Source organism: Rousettus aegyptiacus, unplaced genomic scaffold (assembly GCF_014176215.1).
Source record: "Rousettus aegyptiacus isolate mRouAeg1 unplaced genomic scaffold, mRouAeg1.p scaffold_m13_p_8, whole genome shotgun sequence".
Taxonomy (NCBI): domain Eukaryota; kingdom Metazoa; phylum Chordata; class Mammalia; order Chiroptera; family Pteropodidae; genus Rousettus; species Rousettus aegyptiacus.
In genome coordinates this window covers 35,010,662-35,030,629 of record NW_023416311.1, presented here as the reverse complement: position 1 = coordinate 35,030,629, position 19,968 = coordinate 35,010,662, and the positions used below count along the sequence as shown (strand labels likewise).

The 19,968-nt window shown below is 33.6% G+C and overlaps 1 protein-coding gene and 1 pseudogene across 4 annotated transcripts in view; one reads left to right on the top strand and one right to left on the bottom strand.

Moving 5' to 3' along the window:
- Positions 1-19,968, bottom strand: part of CEP120 (centrosomal protein 120) — a 68,461-nt gene that overhangs the window by 30,756 nt on the left and 17,737 nt on the right. For all 4 annotated transcript variants that reach the window (XM_036225592.1, XM_036225591.1, XM_036225590.1 and 1 more), the window contains 11 exons: positions 13,347-13,544; positions 11,490-11,717; positions 10,336-10,549; positions 9,136-9,313; positions 6,472-6,621; positions 5,539-5,721; positions 3,598-3,694; positions 3,350-3,502; positions 2,737-2,826; positions 2,520-2,612; positions 1,362-1,523 (listed from right to left, as the gene is read on the bottom strand). In XM_036225592.1, the coding sequence (XP_036081485.1) occupies positions 1,362-1,523; positions 2,520-2,612; positions 2,737-2,826; positions 3,350-3,502; positions 3,598-3,694; positions 5,539-5,721; positions 6,472-6,621; positions 9,136-9,313; positions 10,336-10,549; positions 11,490-11,717; positions 13,347-13,544 (1,746 nt within the window). The remainder of the gene's footprint in view (positions 1-1,361; positions 1,524-2,519; positions 2,613-2,736; positions 2,827-3,349; positions 3,503-3,597; positions 3,695-5,538; positions 5,722-6,471; positions 6,622-9,135; positions 9,314-10,335; positions 10,550-11,489; positions 11,718-13,346; positions 13,545-19,968) is intronic.
- LOC118607505 lies at positions 18,809-18,926 on the top strand (annotated as a pseudogene).

Here is a 19,968-nt window from a genome sequence, read left to right as displayed (position 1 = left end):
AAATCATATGAAGCTAACGATCAGACACTGATCAAATAATTACACTAATGAAAATAAAAGTAAATTGCTATAATGAAGAAAAATAGAAGAATATTCTATGAAAATATAAAATAGAAATGACCTAGACTTGGGGAGCAGGGGTCAGGGAATATTTCTTTGGATAAGTTGATGCTTCAGTCCAAAACCGATGGATGACTATAGTTTACTAGGCCCAGAAAAAGTAGCACACATAAAGGTCCAGTGGATGAAGTGAGCACAGTAAGCTTGAGCACCTGAAGGAAGGCCAGAGTGGCTGCAGAGTATATGGCAAAGGTCAAAAAGAGTGGAAGATTAGGTGAGCGAGGTAGGCTGAGTCCAAATTATGCAGAGGCTAATAGGGCAAGGTAAGGATTCTGGTCTTTATTCTATGAGCAATAAAACAACACTGAAACATTTTGGAGGAGGGCATCAAGATCCCCAAATGTCAAAAATATCACTCTGGCTCCAACAGAAAGAACAAAAACAAAGAACACTTACGGGAAGCTCAGGTATGGATAGGAGGATCATGTTGGTTTTTAAATGCCTTTAAGACTTCCAAGTAGATGTCAAAAGGCAGATATATATATATATCTAGATTGCAAAGGAAAGGTCTGGGCTATAAATGCGAAAGTCCCAGAAGTATATATTATCTCTGAAGCCATGGGTATTAATAAGGTTAATTAATAAGGTTGTTTAGTACAAAGTAAGTCTTGAACTTGCAGGACGTCTAACATATACTGGCTAAGAAAAAAATAAGCCTGAGGGGTGGCAAGAGTAGAGGAAAACAAGGAGAGTGGTGTTATAGAAGCCAAGAGAATATACAAAAACAAGGACAACAGTCTTGATGCTTTCAATGAGTATGAGGAAAATGACAAATATAAAATGCCCATTGAACTTAGTGACTGAGCCACTGGTGGCCTGACAAATAGCTGGCTGGGGCAATGGGGATGGAAAGAGAAATGGGATGGGTTGAGAGTTGAGTGTTAAAGTGAGGAAATGAAGAGGAGCACAGACAATTCTATAGTAAAATTAGGTTCTTAACTGAATTTAGTCTCGTCATACATGAAGTGCACATTTGCTAAAAGGAGATTTACGAGAAAAAGATTTTTAGTTGAAAGTTACCTGAAATACAGTACCATCTCATACAAATGATTATAAGAAAAGAAAAATTATTCCAATATGGTCCTCAGCTTTGATTTAGGAAAAGATCTAACTTAAAGTATATTTGAATCTCAGTGTAATAAATATGAACAATCATTCAAAACCAGATTTTTATAAGTTTTAGTAAACTATATTTCTAGAACACAAACTAAGTGTAAAGAGATGAAGGTAGTTCATCTAACCTGTTGCTGAAGTCGGTGTTTATCCTCTTCTAGCTGCTTGATCTTTAATCTTTCCAATTCTACTTGGTGAACACAATCTTCCTTGGCCCTACGGACAGAGTCTTGAAGTTCTTGCAGGTTCCGTTCACGTTCTAATTTCAGTTCCTTTCTTTCTCTTTGAAGCTTAAAACAAGTGCATCTTTAAGAGGTTGGCCTATTACGAGCTGCATTATACTGTTCAATATTCTATTATCCTTACACACACTTAAATGTTTAGAATACTTATAAGTTTATTTTCATACTTTTTTCAGTTATTAATCTTTAAGTGTACTGAAATTATAAATTTTTAATCATTTAATTTTAATATACAAAGCATATTAAAAAATCCATATATGACTTGTATAAATTCAATTAAAAATATTCTTATCACTTAAAATTCCTATTTGAATAAAACCATTATATAAGCAAATATGTCCAAGTTTTTTTTTTCTTTTAGAAACTTATTTTCTGCCTAATCACATAGAAGATAACAGAGCCACAGTATTAGGGAACAAATACACATTATATTTAAGTTTAAACATCTAAATCAATTTAGAAATCCCAGAAAACGTATAAGGAGAAGATTAGGGTGATAAGGTAAGAAAATTTTAAGAAATACATTTGGGTTAGGGAGGATATATATTTAATGTAGAAGAAATTCTAATTATTTTGGAAGAATTTGGGGGTAAATTTTAGTACCTAGGCCTAGTACTAAGTAAGTTTTATCTGTTCTTGGGATCTAATGGTTCATGGACAGGAACGAGGGACAGTCCCTTCTCACTGAAAACAAAATCAGGATTCTAGACCTCTGAGCCTGCACGACATTTTCTTTTCTCTCCAGGCACTGCAACTATCCATTCCTTTCACATAATGGGCAAGTTAACGAAACACCTCCACTACTGCAGAAGTCAGCCAGAGCTACTTAAGAAGAACCATTTCAAATAACACTTTTCTCCCTGTTCCTCAAATTCTAACACATAAAATATGCTCTACCCAGCTGAAGAGCTGTTTTCTCCATATGTCTGAAAAAATTTCTATAAAATATATTTTATACAAGTATAAAGAAAAAAAGAAATGAATGATATGAACCTAATATATGGATTCTGTGAAATAAAGATATTTGACAGACGAATACACTACCTCTGATTCTGTAATGGCAAGCTGCTGCTCTCGCTTCTCTAAGTCAATTAGGGTCTTTTGAAGTTTTCCTTCCAGAACAGTATATTCAGCCACCTAAAATATAATAAAATTTATCTTTTCCCCAAATTCGAAACATACATAATTTTAAAAATGCACATACAAGACATGATCATTAACATTCTTCCTTTCCTCCTTCAATTTCTATGCAAGTTATTACCTTTTTCTTTACCAGGGATTCTCTCTCTCGATCCCTTTTCTTCCATTCCTCTGCAAGAGCTTGCATATGAGCCAGTTCTTTCTGCTTTAGCTACAAAAGGAAGAAAAATAACATCAGGGAAAAACTCTAAATATTTCAAGTAAACCAATCAGTTGTTTTTAGTTAAAAAAAATTAAGTGATCACTGATATGTTTCTTTTAAGGATGCCGGGTGTAATACCCATATGAGTATAATCCAAGAGATTATATGACGGTTTTCTAACTCTCTTGATCAGAGACTGACTATTCCAGCTTCCAAGAGGGCATGCTAAATGAGAACCTAAAATTAAAAGAATCCTTCAAGTTCCTAAATTCTGAACCTTTACCTTTAGTCTCAGTTTTGCCTAAGTATCATAGACAAAGTTTAGGGGAATCCTTCTGAGTGGCTTCTGCCAATCTGTTGCATTTCAAGTATTATTTTATTGTCCATTTTTCTTTAGAGGTAAGGCACTCTTGATATGCAAAGGGACTGGATAGGGTACCCATGGAACATAGAGAGAAAAGCCTACTATGGAGAAGGAAAAATATACCAAGCAGACAAAAATAGAGTTTTAAAGTAACATTTATAAAATTACCTGATTTTCAAAAATGTCTTCCTGCATCTCTTTCCACATTTCTAGCTCAAGCGCTGCTTTGTACTCTAAGGTTTCACGAGGCTCTGTCTGGATTTCTGAAGGACAAGGTGCTGGAGGAAGAGAAGATGGCTTCTGTTGTACAGCAGATAAAACCTAACATATAAATAAAAAAAGCATATTGAAACAAATACACATCCATGTATTAGATCCAATTTAAAGAGTAATTTGATGATAATCAATGATTTTACCTGAGCTGAATCAGAGACCAAAATCTCACGCATTTTTACTAGTCCATAATCTTCAAGAGTCATTGTGTAAGAAAGATCTATTATCCTGTTATTTGACCTACAAATGAAATCGGAATTACATTAAAATTCATGAAAATACTTTTATATTATTTTTCTTATGTCTCCAATGCTATAGCATTGATTAGGCAACATTTCTTGTACCTGACACTTGTTGCTGAAACTGCAGCAACTTCTATAGCCTTCAAGACCTTTCATCTACATGATTTTATTGGATCACACCTTATTAAATACATATCTACATGTATTATAAAAGGACCTATGACAATTGTAGATTACGTGGAAAAATTTTAAAGTATAGAGAAACTTTAAATCTCACTGCCCATAGAATATTACTGATAAAATTTAGTTTTCTTCCTCTGTTTTATATATATGTAGACACATATGTACTCATGCATGTTATGATCATACAGTTTTGTCCTTTTTTAATATCTACGACAAAAGCATTTTCTCATGTTATAAAGATTAATTCAAAATGTAATTTTTAATGCCTCTAAAATGTATGAAAGAACTTATGTAGTAAAATAAAAAAAAATCCACTATTCTTGAATATAGGTTAGTCTGATTTTTTTTTTTTTTTTTTGCTTTTCCTGGGATGAATATACTCATATATAGATCCTTTAATAGATATATGCATTGCCTCAGGATAATTTCTAGAAGTAGAATAACTATGTTATTTTTATCACAATGAATACCTCTCACAGTATAGAACTACATGTAGCATTTATTAAATAAAAACAAGACAAATATTAGAAGAAAATAAAATCTTAGCAATAAAAAACCATGGCTTTGTCTAAAGCAAATACATTCCATAAACCCTTGGTCAAATCAAACTTTAATGAATGGATCCCACACAATTAGAACTCATAATTAATCAACTTTTATATTTTTTTCTAATCTCACAGATTTTAGAACAAACGAATAAAGTAAAATTAAGCACTACCACATCTGAAGTTTTCACTTAGGTAAAACTTCTAAAACTTGTCTACAGAGCAGGGCAATAAAAGTTAATATTTATAACAGATGAACAGCATTAAAATCAGAAGTAATCTGACTTCTGATTACTTTTCATTGTATTCTATTTATGACAGAAAATAATACTAATTTTTAAGAGCAATTTTTCAAAAAGAAAACAAAAAAATTTTCAGTGAATCAGGATATTTGATTCTTTAAAACACCTGTTTCTACATCTTAAAAGTGAATAAAAGTTTTACTAAACCCTCCGCTCTCTAGAAGTGACTATGGATGGGAGAGTGTAAGAGAAAAAATTTCAATAAAACTTTTAGAGCTCAGCTTTTTATTGAGCCTGATTTACTTCTACTTTCCTACTATATTTTAAAAATAAAGTAGGTCATACATAATGTCAAACTGAATTTAAATTTCTATTAAAAAGATCATTCGACAAATATATTATTTTGTCTGAAATATGTGAACTCCAGCTTTTCACTATGGTAATGCATTTCAGGGTGAAACAAAACAAAAAAAAGTGTCAACCATTTGTAACATTCTCTGACTTTGGATATGAGGCAAAGGTTAAAATATTTTTCAAGCAGAAAAGTTATTCTCAATGCAAAATAATGTAAATATAACACTAGAAATTTGACCTTGAATTACTAAATAAAAAGATCCTGAGTTTAAAATTATCAGGCTAAAGAGAAAGGAGGGAAATATTATACAATAGTCCAAGTAAATATTACAGCATTATAGTAGCAGAGATTCTTTACTTCTTAAGGGTATAATGGGTGTCAAAAAGCTAAAGAGCTAACAGGGACACAGCCCCTCCAGGTCAGAGAAGAAAGATCAGGAAAAAAGATGATATCAAAAGCTATAGCTAGCTAATGAGAATAAAAAGCAAAGCTAAGACCAATTTGTAAGATGCATTACCCTTGTGCTGCGATCACAGGTACACTTTCACTGTAAGTCTGACGCCAACACTGTTCACCATTAGAACCTAAAAAGCGAGTTTTTTCTGAAGACAAGATGTTGGAAAGCTGAATTCTGGCAATTCCCAGAAGTAAATCTTTGCTCATTTTATCCTTGTGCCATAATTCAATCAGCAAAGGAATCCTGAGGAAGAGAGAAACACATGTGTTCATACCTATCAACTCTCAACTGTCTTTTCTGGGTTAAAATCTATGAATTCCCTTTACATGGTCAAAGATGTTTTTGTTACCTAAAATGTAAAAGCTCAATTCCATAGGTAACATATCTAAATTCTATTAGATTTTCTACACCTCTTTTCTATGCAACAAATAAAACCCTCCAAACACTATTATTCCCACAAATGGTTAAATTTTAGTTACCCTTCATTCTTCCTTTTAAAATAATATACAAATTTGAATGGTGATACTCTGAGAAAATAAAATGACATTTCGGATTTAATTTTTCTTCACAAATCCATTTCAGATAGCTGGATTAACACCTCCATTTTATAGAGATAAAAGAATAGAAAAAGAAAATACACTACGGTCATTCAATGAATCTATAATAAAAACTAAATAGTTTGTATTTAACTTCACAGATTGTATTAGGAAAAGGCAAGACTACTTTTCAAAGTTCCTTCATTACTCATAGATTGCTACAACAAAGTTCTAATATCTAAACTCAGGCAAATAAGTCACGAAAATCTGAAAACAGCCTTCATAACCACATAAAACTTTTTGAGGCAGAAGCACAAATGTCACAGACATTTTAGTATATTTATTTCTAGATTCTCAAATACTATGACTTTAAACCCACAGGAATGCCTCTTGTTCATAAGATACAAATTTTCAAGAGCTGACTTGAAGAAATATATATATATAGTGTATACCTTACCTTAAGAAGGTGTCTTGCAGCTGATGAGGCATAGTTGCAAAATCGAAAGCACAGTAAGACTGGGGAAGAAAAACTTCCATGTTTTTCCGAACTTCTATAGGAGGATTTGTCATAATTGGAGCTGCACTTCCAAAGAATGGATATGAGTACCTAGAATTTCAGAAAAACAAAATCTTATAGAGTTTACAGATAAAATTTAGTGTCTTAAAAAGTAATGACATGACCTTCAGGGAAAGAAAGAGAATTCTTATATTTTGAAGGCAATGACACCAAATAAAGAAATGATAGTCACTTTGATACACTCCAAACAAGACAATGACTTAGGAATGAGAATGACTCTAGTAAAAACAAAGACCAAGTGGCCTTAATTTAACAGTTCCTTGAGCGTTCAAGTCATCTTTTTCATCTTTGCACTCCTAGGAACAAACAAGCAGTGCCCACCCTACAGTAAACACTCAAGAAATGCTTGCTGAATTTAACTTCTAACCCTATTTTCTTGTATACAATTAATGTCCTGATCTTTTATGAGCTAAAAAGCCTTTAGTTAACTCCAAAAGGATGCATTTATGGAATCCTGTCTTTGAACAGAGTATCAAGGGTGAAAGCAACTCAAATATACTACAGATGAAACAGACTGACAAAAAATCATTTCTTCCGTTCATCATAAAAACCGTACCAGAGTAAATGGAGGAATGCCTGACTACTGCTGAACTTACTTTGTATTTAAAGCCAAATATAAAGATATTATAATGCCTGCTTAAATTTCATGTCATATCTTGTTATTTATTTTGAAAACCAGAATTTAAACCACTAGTAAAAATTGCTTTTCTTATAGGAAGAATCCTGTGCATTTATTCAATTCCTATATAATACACATTCACTGAAATCAGGTCATCTGAGAGAGTTTATACCTTAGAAATTCAACCACCAACTACCTCACTACATAAGATGTAGTGAATAAAAACAGAAAAGAAACAAACTTTTCCAATATCAGTGTTACCTCACAAATTCCATTACATAATTGCAAATCACAATTTCATATTAATGAAGAACACTATAATATATAATCTGTCACACAGAAAAAACTAAATGGCCAGTATTTTTAATAATAACTTAAAATGCATCAAAGACAGAACCAGTAGTTCTTTTTTTAAATTTCATTTTTAATTATAGTTAACATACATTATATTAGTTTCAGGTATATACAACAGTCCTTATTATCAAGTGAATTCTATGTAGAGTAAGTGGATCATACCATTTCCTCAGTTTAAAATATTCTTTCCCCTTTTCTTTGGCAAGTGAATGACTAGCTTCCCTCAAATATTGAGTTATTTCTGAATCTGTCTTCTTCACAAGGTTGAACTCTGTTTATGTGGCCCATGTACCCCTAATATCAGGCACATTGCCTAATAGTGTAGGCACTCCATAATTCAACAAGTGGCCCTTATGGCAAAAAGGAAATACAAAAACTAATATGAGTTTGTGCTTTCCAAGTGGACTTGTACAAGGCTTCCCCTTCACAGCAACTAATTTTAGATCAGCCTGTTTCTATGCTTCTGGCCAACCTCCTCTCTGGGTATCCTGAGATCAGATCCTCTAGTAGCAGGAGGAGAGAGAATCTCAGCTAAAGGAGCAGAGGGGGAAAAGACAAAAAAAAAAAAAAAAAATTCTATTTCTAAAAGTAATGCTAAGAGATGTTATATAAACCCTTTGAGAAAAGCTATAGCTATGAGAGAAAACCTTTTCCTAGCTTTCAATTTCCAAATAAAATTCACAATCACCCTCAGTGCTGAGTCCTTTTGATTCTGTCCATCATTGGCACAAAAGCTTAGAGGATTTTGGAAACAACTTTATAAAAAAATCAAAGAATTGAAAAATTAGATGCAAGTATAAATTGATTTATGCATCTGAAAGGTAGGTATGCTTCTAATAACAGCCAGAAGCTGTTGTTGACGTCCCTCGGAATGACAATCCCAAGATGACAGAAAGATTTCCTCACTTCAATCGCATCAAGACCAACAACTTTATTACAAATGCTAATACTTGCTCCAAAGAAATTTATAAGGAGAAAACAAATATTCCAAACTAAAACACTTGATATTACAGTTAATTTATATCTTAGCCACAAAAGTCTATGGAAATGTAATATTACTAAAAACTACTGAAATACATATTTCAACTTTTTATACTAGTAAGTGTGGATACATTCCACTTACAGTTCATTAGGTATGGTTTTTAGAGTCACAGCTATAAAATATAGGTTTTAGAACTATAACTCCCTGTTATCATACAGTTTGCACAGACGAATCAAATACTAGCCTTCCATTATTTTGACCTGTGGCACCTTTTCCAGAGACAACACATTCTAAGTTCAAGGGTCACTGTATTTTAAATAAGACCACTAATAAATTAGTATAAATACTTACAATTATTGTTATTACTTACAATTATTATACAAGAATAGTTAAGACTGTTTCCTTTCATATCACCAAAGCCACTGTGGCTTAAGTTCAAAGTCATTAGGATATAGCTTCACCCTCCTTTAGTAAACTGATTTAATAAATATTATAATATCTTTGGTGACATTTCTCTCTCTGCAAATTTCCCAAACAGAGGAAAGGTATTACTTCTCAGAAAATATTTTGAAACAAAATCAAATCATACCCTAATATACAGTTGATTGGAAAACCGACTTCCAAGTCATGGACACTCCTTAAGTCTATTGAAAAGCAAAAATGATGTGATGTTGCTGGAACAGCAATCTTCTGTCCTGAAGCTGTTTCTGAAGCATTGGACGTTGTCACTGGCTGGGCCAATAAAGCAGGTACAGCAGAACTGATGGCTAAAATTAACATTAAAAAAAAAGTTTGCTAACAGTTTCTCTTGTTATTCAAATAATTTCAAGATATTTTCTCATTTACGTTCAGGCAAGGAATTTGACTATTTGGTTTTATAAACATAAGAACTGAGGCATAAGAACTGACTTGTCCCAAATTATGCAGGCTTTCATTCCCTTTACAGAACTGCGTAAAAAAAAAGAACTTACTCTTAACATGTATTGCAAAAATAAAAGCATACAGCACCAATGCAGTTATATAAGATAGCATCTGGCAGGCACTAACTTACTTCCAATAGGCAACTGAAGAGAACTTAGCATTTGAAGGGTTGTATTTGAGACTTAATGTAAATAAAATTACATCGCTTTTTCAAAAGTAGTTTTGGTTATTTTAGGCATACATGACATAGTCTAACAAAAAGTCAAAACTTGAAAAGACAGAGCTGTCTAGTTTAATGCTGTTAGACGTGCTTTAGTAAGTGGCCCAAATCATACAGCTACTGAAAGCTGTAACTTGCACCCAAACTTCTAACTCCTAATCCACCACTACTCTAATTAATTACACTACTAAATATAACTGTTGATCCAAATGCAATGGATGAAAAATTTTTATAAAGCCATATAAATATGCATTCTCAGACACCATCTTAACTTTAGGATCAAAAATGATTATTATGAGTTTACCATAAGAGGCAGTTAGTAGCTCTTTCTGCTAAAATTCCAATGTAGTCGAGATATTCAAGAATTTACTAATTAAAACTTTATTTGAAAGAAGTACAGTCTTTCTTTTGAATAGGCTACTATTTCTAGTTTAAAAGTAAAATTTTCTTACCTTTTAACAAGTTCTATAATAAAGTTCAATAGATTACAATTACTTTAAATTGAATTTTTGGTTTTTTACATCGCCATGCATTACTGGTTCTTAAAAAACTCACAATTTTCACTTGGAAATCAAGAAAACTCTCCCGATCATTTATTAGATGGCTACAAAATCTGTACCTAAAAGATCTGTAAAGAGTGTATCTTACCCTTTGGATTTTGTCTTGTGTCCTTATCATACTGTAAGCTTTCCACTTCACTTTCTGTTGCATCATCTTTTGTTGGAGGTGACTGGTTGTAGGGTGGAACAGGGGATACACTGGAAGATTTTGGCTCAGGAAGTTTCTCCTTTATGGGGGTTAAAACTCTCTTCTTTGAATGCTGTGGCTCATGTTCATTCTGGGTCTTTAATTCAATTACAGACTAAAAAAAAAATTTAAATAAAGTATAATTTGTAAAAAACATTCCTTTATGATTAAGCAAAAAACATGATTTTTTTTAAAAAAAATTATAAGCTTCCTTTCCCAGTTTGGATATTCCTAGTCTATTTTTCTTCATAATTTGTAAATTTTCTTATAGCATCAAAGACCAGAAAAAGGAAGATGAACAGGAAGGAATTATATCCAGAGCTAAATACCAAAATGCCTCCTAACGGGTAAGACGGGATACTGGATAAAAGAAGTCAGGTATAGGTGTCCCTGGGAATAATTATTTTTACCGAGGCAATACAATGGCAGCCTATATTCCCTTAAAAGAAAAAAATCTAGTATGATTTTCGTCCTCTCCTCTGTTCTACTACCCTCTAAAAATATATGCATATATATTTTTTAAATTCTCACTTTAGTTTTTCTATCTTTAATTCATAAACTACATAAAGAATATCTTACCCTTAGAACAGGATGCATAAATTGATTTGGGGATACAATCAAAAACCACATATCTTCAAAGAAAGGCCCATCTCTGTTGCCTCAAGAGAGTATGAGGACTATAAAGCACTAATGAACCAAGAACCTTCTCTTAGCTCAAGGTGAGTTCACAATAACAAAAGCCAATAATGCAGATTCCCAGAAACTATTTTATAAATGTTCTCTTTCACCAGCACACTTCTTCTGTCATTCTCACTGACTATGAATTGAGGGCAGGGTACAGTTTCCTCTACATGAGAAGACTGTACTAAAAGACAGAGTGGAAGCCACAGAGCTCTTCAAAAAGGTCTTTTCAGAGAGGTGGTATCATAAACACAGACCACCAATTAAGATCAATATTTTCTTATGCTGGGTAACTTTTCTGAAGTTCAACTTTTGTGAGTAATCATGAGTGACACCAGAGAAGTTGCAGCAGGGACAGGAGGGTCACTACTTGCCTGGGCGTCAATGCCTTCTCTCTGCAGAGCCACAGACACTCCCACAGTGGGGGCTAGCTCCACAGGAATAGGTGCAAGCTTTTGTTTGGCTCGGTTTGGAGGGTCAAGGGTAAAAGCACCCTCGACTGTGACGGGGCGCTGGTTGATTTCTGAACTACCCTTTTTTAATAATCCAGTTAAGGGTATTTCTGTACTTCCAAGTGACTGGTCTCCACAGCAGAGATGGATCTAATATGAAACAGAAAATCAAAACAGGGCTTAATATTTTCTTCTTTCTCCTAAACATATATAGTTAACAAAAAGTTATAAAATGCTCCATAGAAAACAAGTATAATGCAGGTAATTACAGTGACTAAGAAATAGATTCTCATACATCATTGTTAAAACTATTGATCACGTGCAAAGTTTACCAAGACTCAATAATAAAGCTATTACTTTTTTGTCATTTTTTCTTTCAGTACTGTTTACATGTATGTTATCAACCTATTTTTATCCTCTTTAATGAGCTATGGTTAATATTTTACTATTCTATTTTACACATGTAAATCATTTCATGAATACATGAATTTAAACAAAAACAATACCTCAAACTTTTTCTATTTCCATTTCATCACTAATTTAAACAGTTCTAAAAAATTAGTAGATTCAGCAATATTTGGAAATTTAAGGACCTCAATTTTGTTTCATTCACCCATAAAACACAGTGTTTCTCTCTTTTCTTGCTTTTAAGACTTTACTTATAAAACAGTGCTTAACAGTAAAAGGTAAAAGGACAGAAAGTACTGTTAATCACAGATAGCCAATCAAAACTTTGACATCACCACCTTTGGCAACAATAGTAACAACAGAAAAGCTATTCCAGGAATACGTTACAGAACTCTTCATTGCTATACTAAAGCCTTGGCAAACTCAGCATTCATATGAGCAATCATTACATAAAAATATTTTTAGTTTTAATATCGCCAATGACATAACTTAATGTTATTTAGGTATGATGATTTTAATGGGCTAGAGAGAAGAAACCTTTATGACTTAAATGTCCATGAGAATCAAATCAATAAATAAGTCAATACCTTTGGTAATGATTGATTTGTTAGATACAGAATAAAATTCAATGTGCTTTTTTCCTCCTCTTCATCATTTTGTATAGTCTTCAGCTTTCTTACATATCTTGGATTTAGTAGAGCCACCTCTAAAATTTAGTTCTACTAAAATTTTTTAATGTCTACTCTTACCCCCCACCCAAAATGCAAGACTGATCACTTTACTATAAACAAATGACTATCCAGTGGTATATTTCATTGCCTGAAACTTTCTGGAAGTTGCAGGCTGATTTAAAGCAACCGTAATAAGAAATAGAACAGTAATTTTCACTAGGTAAGACTCACTTTTAAATAAAGTCCATTTTGAAATTAGTTTACAAAAAAATACTCAATTCAAGGGCAGATTTTGAAAAGTTGTGTTATCTCTTTGCTTTTAATAGCAATAAGGAATATAAGTTCTGAAATAATGAAGTGTGATCTGTGTACCTACAGCTACTCTCCACTAACAATAATGAAAACTTCCCTGTGCTCACAGACTTAGGCTCTACGTACAATTTTTTTTTTAATTATAAAGGACTCATAACTGATATACCTCTATTCACATCAACTAGGTAAACAGGAATATTTCTTAAAATTCTGAAGTAACTGTTATGCCATGGCTTTACAACTCAGGATAATACCTAAAAAGTTAAAAGATATGGCAAAAAGATCTCTACTACCGAAATAAGATAGTGTGGGTACCTCTCTAATGCTTAAAAGATCATCTTTAATTAAAACAACAACAACGACAACAACAATTTTCTGCAGTACTTACCTGTAGTTTAGACTGAAGGGCCAGGTAAACACGAAGAATTTCTACGTTGCTACATATTCGAACAGACGCTCTCTCTGGTTCAAAGTTTGGGTTGATCAAATCATTGAAGGGTTCATTTGTAACATCATTTCCCAGTAAGGAATAATAAAAGAAAAACTCAGGCTGTCTTTCTGGAAGTTTCATGGTACATGGAATTAACTAAACATTTAAGGATTAAAAAAAAAAAAGAAGAAGAATTACTTTGTAAAAAACTAAACATGCTTAGCATCTGATGAACTCCAAATAGATTTGCAAAAATGTGAAGTTTTTTTTAATGTGAGGTCTTAAAATCACTCAAAATGTCTAAATCTCTATCAAATTACTAGTTTCTTAAAAGTTTATTTTAGAAATGCACAGAGACTAAAATATTTTTACAGATTTATGTTGTTTTAAAGTTTACATTTCATTCAACTGCTCCCTGAATGCACAAAAGTTCTTTTAGAAGAAAATGGTTGTTTTAAATTGAGCGATCCTGATTTCCACATACCTTACTCCATCTTATGTTCACTTTGTCATCCTCTTCATAAATGAAAGGTTTTAAAAAAATCTTAATCCAGGCTACTTAACATCTTAGTTCAGGCTTTTAATAAAAGAGCTTTTAGTCACTCTGTCAAAATTTGGAGACCTATGAATTAATAGGCGCCAAAGGATACCTTTGTACTAAGAGTGTTACTTCTTAAAGTTGGTATTTTCATAGCCACATATGACAAAAGCATGAAATTCTTGTTCCAGAAGATACTTTATACCTTCTAACAGGTCTTTAATGCTCATTAGAACATTGTTAAAAATAACAGTAAACTATAACAATTGATGTGTTCATCAATAACAGATAGCGTAAATGTATTATAGTGATCATACACTGTTTGCTAAATAATATACTGATGTGAAAGTTATCTTAGACATACTACTAGGTTAAAAAAGTTATAGGACAGTTTGTATAGTTTGTGAGGAAAAAAGTATCATAACCACTTGGATTAAAATAAGATTAAAACAAATCAAATTTAATATATGTGCTGAGAATGCAGTGAATATTCAAGTTATTTATTAATTATTTTTTTATGTGAAGAATAAAGTAAAACAGGCAAGTCAAAAAGGTAAACGTTGTGCTTCCCCTCTTCCACAACCACATCAAAATTACAAGTAAATTATAGAACCATCATTGAGAACTACCTGAAGAGTAGCTAAATATAATTACTATAACCAAGGAAACAAAAAAGAAGACATTTTGAGACTGGTAGGAAGAGTGGAGGCATAAAATGGGCTAGACTCACACCTATGTGTGGTCGAGTAAGAATCAGGGGGGATTTCTTAGCTGCAGAGTTCCTACTTAAGGAGTGAGGGGTCCAAGTCCCAAACCAGGCTCCCTGGTGCCAGGGAGAGAAGTACCCATAACATCTAGCTGTGAAAAACAACAAGGACTGAATCCAAGGAAGACATTAGGCTACTAAGAGAACTAGATGCTACAAGTCTTAAAGGGCCCAAGCACAGATTCACATGCTCACAAGCTCACTTTCCCTAAGCTCCAGCACTGGGGCAGCAGCCAAAAAGTGCCAGGGACATACAGCGAGAAACTAAATCGACTAGCTTCAGGATGAGGGCATGAGGAGCAGGAGTCAGAGCAAGTCTCTCCAGGAAAGGAAGTGCTGACAGATGCCACTCTCCCCTGTTGAGCCCTCCTGCAAGATAGCCAGCAGGTGCAGGCAGACACCAAATTGAAGCTCTCCATTAACAAGGCTAACACCATTTGCCCTATCCTCGTGATTCCCTGAGACCCAGCCTAATCCAACTCACACAGCCAGCCGGAAACTGTTTCAGCAGCTTTCCCACACAAATGGCCTGCCTCAGCTCACACTGTGGACTTCCCTAAAATCTCTCAAAGGCACATACACCCCAAATAAGCAGTGACTGGCCTTAATGTACCCTGTACACCTCTAGCTAAGTAGCCCCAAGTCCTGTATTAGTGGTAGCCAGCCTCCATTTACAGCATAGCCTCTCCCAGGCTTCCCCAAGCCCTGCACAGGCAGCCAGCAACTGCAGATCACTTTGTAGCTGCTACCATGTAGTCTGGGCTGGACACAGGCAGTAATTGAACTTAGTCTTCACCACAGTCCCTTCTCCCAAGAGGCCCCAGAAAGAACACACCCAGTGGCCAATTTCAGACCACACCAGAGAACTGCCCAACCAGCTCCACAAATGACACACCCAAAGGGTGGACCAGGCAGGCACCAGAGACCTGCTAAAGTGAATCCTGATCCATGGGGTCTGCCCCTGCACAACAGTTTGTCTACTGTAGTCATGGCCAGTCTTCACAGCCAGTGAACTTGAAGGTCAATCCCACCCACTGATGTGCCAGCTGCAATGAAGGCTCAATTAAAACAGGAAGGTACACATAACCCAAACAAGGGGCACCCCTGGAGCATGTGGCTCAGGTGACCAGGGAGACTGTGCCATTGGGACCACAGAAATACCTACTACATAAGGCCACCCTTCGAAGATTTGGAGACATAGCAAATCTACCTAATACATAGAAACAAACAAACAAGGAGTCAGCTAAAAGGAGAAGACAAAGAAACACATCCAAAATGAGAGAATAGCACAAAACTTCAGAAAAAGAACTAAACGAAAGAGACAAGCAATCTTCCAAATACGGACTTCAAAACACTGGTTATAAGGATGCTTAATGAATTTAGGGGAAGAACAGATGAACAGTGAGAACTTATGCAAAAAGATGGAAACCATAAAAAAAGAAATCAATTGGAAATGAAGAATATAATAACCGAAATAAAGACTACCTCGGAAGGAATAAAAAAGCAGATAAGGTAAAGCAGAGGATGGAATCAAGCGATAGGAAAGACAAGGTAGTGAAAAACACCCAAAAGGAACAGCAAAAAGAAAAAAAGAATTAAAAAAATGAGGCTAGTTAAAGGGACAACAACATCGAGAACTCCAACATTCACATTCACACAACAGCCACAACATTCTTATAGGAGTACCAGAAGAGAGAAAACAAGGAACCGAAAACCTTTTTGAAGAAATAACGACTGAAAACTTCCCTAACCTCATGAAGGATATAGAAATACAAGTCCAGGAAGCATAGAGAGTCCCAAATAAAATGAACCCAGAGGAGTCTATCCTACACATCATAATTAAAATGTCAAAGGTTAAAAACACAGAGAATCTTAAAAGTAGCAAGAGAAAAGCAGTTAATTACATACAAGGAAGCTCCCTTAAGACAGTCAATTGATTTCTCAACAGAAACTTTGCAGGCCACAAGAGATTGGCATGAAATAGTCAAAGTAATGAAAAATAAGGACCTACACTGAAGATTACTATACCCAGCAAGGCTATCATTTAGAATCAAGGGAAAGATAAAAGAGTTCCCAGATAAGAAAAAGCCAAGAGTTCATCATCACTAAACCAATATTACAAGAGATGTTAAAGGGACTTCTTTAAGAAGAAAAAGGGATAAAAAATATGAATAAGAAAATATAGGAAAGAAAAAAATTCTCACTGACGAAGGCAAATAATAAAAACAGTGGACCAACAAACTATAAAGCTAGGACAAAGGTTAAAAGGCAAAAGAAGGAAGATCGTAATTACAACAATAAATTAAACATAGGTAGGTATGTACGAAGTACATGGAAACCAAAAACCAAAAAATTACCAGAGATATACTACAAATAAAGGAATACAAACACACTATAGAAAGTCATCAACGCAAAAAAAAAAAGAGTAAGAGAATAAGAAAAGAACAGAGAACTATAAAAACAATCAGAATAAATTAATAAAACAGCAATAACTATATACCTATCAATAATTACTTTAAATGTAAATGGACTAAATATTCCAATCAAGAGATACAGAGTATCTAAATGGATTAAAAAAAAAAATCCATACATACATACATTGCCTAAAAGAAAACCACTTCAGATCTAAAGATACACAGACTGAAAGAAAAGAAATGGCAATAGATATTCCATGCAAATTGAAATTTTATATCAGACAAAATGGACTTTAAAACAAAGATTATAACAGAGACGAAGGACATTTCATAATGATAAAGAGATCAATCCAACAAGAAGATATAACTACTGTAAAAATTTACATGCCCAATGTAGGACCACCTATCTATATAAAGCAAATATTACTGGACATGAAGGGAGAGATCAACAGTAATACATATTTTTAGGGGGTATGAAGACCTATTGACATACCTTCCAGACAGAAAATCAACAAGGAAACGGTGACCTGAAATGACACATTAGAGCAGACTGGTATTTCTAGAACATTTCACCCCAAAGCAGCAGAATATACATTCTCTTCAACTGCATGTGAAACATTTTCAAGGTTAAACCACATGTTAGGCCACAAAACAAATTTAATAAGATGGAAATAATATCAAGGATATTTTCCCATCACAGTAGTATGAAACTAGAAATCAATTACAAGAAAAAAACTAAAAAACAAACACATGGAGGCTAAATAACATGCTACTAAACTATGAATAGGTTAACAATAAGGTCAAGGAAGAAATCATAATATACCTTGAGACAAATGAAAATGAAAACACGACTACTCAAAATCTGTAGGACACAGCCAAAGTAGTTCTAAGAAAAATTCATAGCAATAAAGGCCTATGTCAGAAACAAGATAAATCTCAAACAATATTTCCTTACACCTAAAGGAACTAGAAAAATTAAAGCAAACGAAGCACAAAATGAGTAGAAGAAGGAAATAATAAAGATCAGGGAGAAAATAAGTGAAATAGAGTGTATGAAAAAAATACAAAAAAGCAATGAAACCAAAACAGGTTCTCTGAAAATATAACTAAAATTGATAAACCTTTAACCAGGCTCATCGAAAAAAGAGGACCCAAATAAATAAAATCAGAAGTAAAAGAGAAGTGATAATTGATACCAGAGAAATACAAAGGATAACAAAATGTTATGAACATTTATATGCCAGTATATTGGACAACATGGAAGCAATGGATAAACTTCTAGAAACACACAATCTTCCAAGACTGAATCAAGAAGAAAACAGAAAAGCTGAACAGATCAATAAATACTACTGAAATCAATTCAGTAATCAAAAAACTCCCAACAAACAAAAGTCCTAGACCAGATGGCTTCACAGGTTAATTTTAAGAAAAATTCAAAGAAGAATTAACATCTATCCTTCTCAAACTAATCAAAAAAATTTGAAGGTGAGGGAAAGCCTCCAAGCTCATTTTACAAGGCCAATATTATTCTGATAGCAAAACCATAATCAAATGGGATTTATTCCTGAGATTCAGTGTTGGGGCAATATCTACAAATCGACATGATACACCACATAAACAAAATAAAGTATAAAAGTCATATGGTCATATCAATAGATGTAGAAAAAGTTCTGACAAAATTCAGCATCCATTTACGATAAAAGTCTATAGCCATGCTACCCTAAACAAGCCCGATCCCATCTGATCTCAGAAGCTAAGCAGGGTTGGGCCTGGTTACACTTGGATGGGAGACCACCTAGGAAGACCAGGTGCTGTAGGTGTAACAAATAACAAAAATAAGGGATTGTAAACTGCCAAGGTCCTTCCAATCTGTGAGGTCAACCAAGGGTTGCCTTGCCTAAAAAACAAAAACAAACAAAAACAAACATTTACAATAAAAATGTTCGGCAAAGTAGAAATACAGAGAGCATACCTCAAAATAATAAAGGCCACATGACAGTTAACATCATACTCAGTGGTGAAAAGCTGAGTTGTCCTTAAAATTAGGAACAAGACAAGGATATCCACTTTTACCACTTTTACTCAATATAGTATTGGAAGTTCTAGCTACAGCAATAGACAAGAAAAAGAAAGAAAAGGCATTTAAATTAGAATGGAAGAAATCTGTCGTTTGCAGATAACATGATACTCCATATAGAGAACTCTAAAGACTCTACCACAAAACTATTAGAATAAATGAATTCAGTAAAGTAGCAGAATACAAAGTTAATATTCAAAAATTGGTCGCATTTTTATACACCTACAATGAATTATCAGAAAGAGAAATTAAGAAAATAAACCCATTTACAATTGCATCAAAAAACAAACAAAACAAACAAAAACCCTAGGAATAAATTTAACCAAGGAGGTAAAAGACCTGTACTCAGAAAACTCTAACACACTTAAGAAAAAACTAAAGAAGATACCATGCTCATGAATAGGAAGAATTAATGTCATTAAAATGTCCATACTACCCAAAGCAATATACAGATTCAATGCAATCCTTATTAAAATACCAACATTTTCTAGAACTAGAATAAATAATCCTAAAATTTATACAGAATCTTTTAACAGAAGACCCCAAATAGTCAAAGCAATCTTGAAAAAGAACAAAATTGGAGGTACCATACTATATGATATCAAACTATATTACAATGCTATAGTAATCAAAGCAGCATAGGACTGGCATAAAAAGACACACAGATCAACAGAACACAATAAAAAAATCCCAGATAAACCTATGCCTATATGGTCAATTAATCTATGACAAAAGAGGCAAGAATAAACAATAGGATAAAGACAGTCTCTTTAATAAATGCTGCT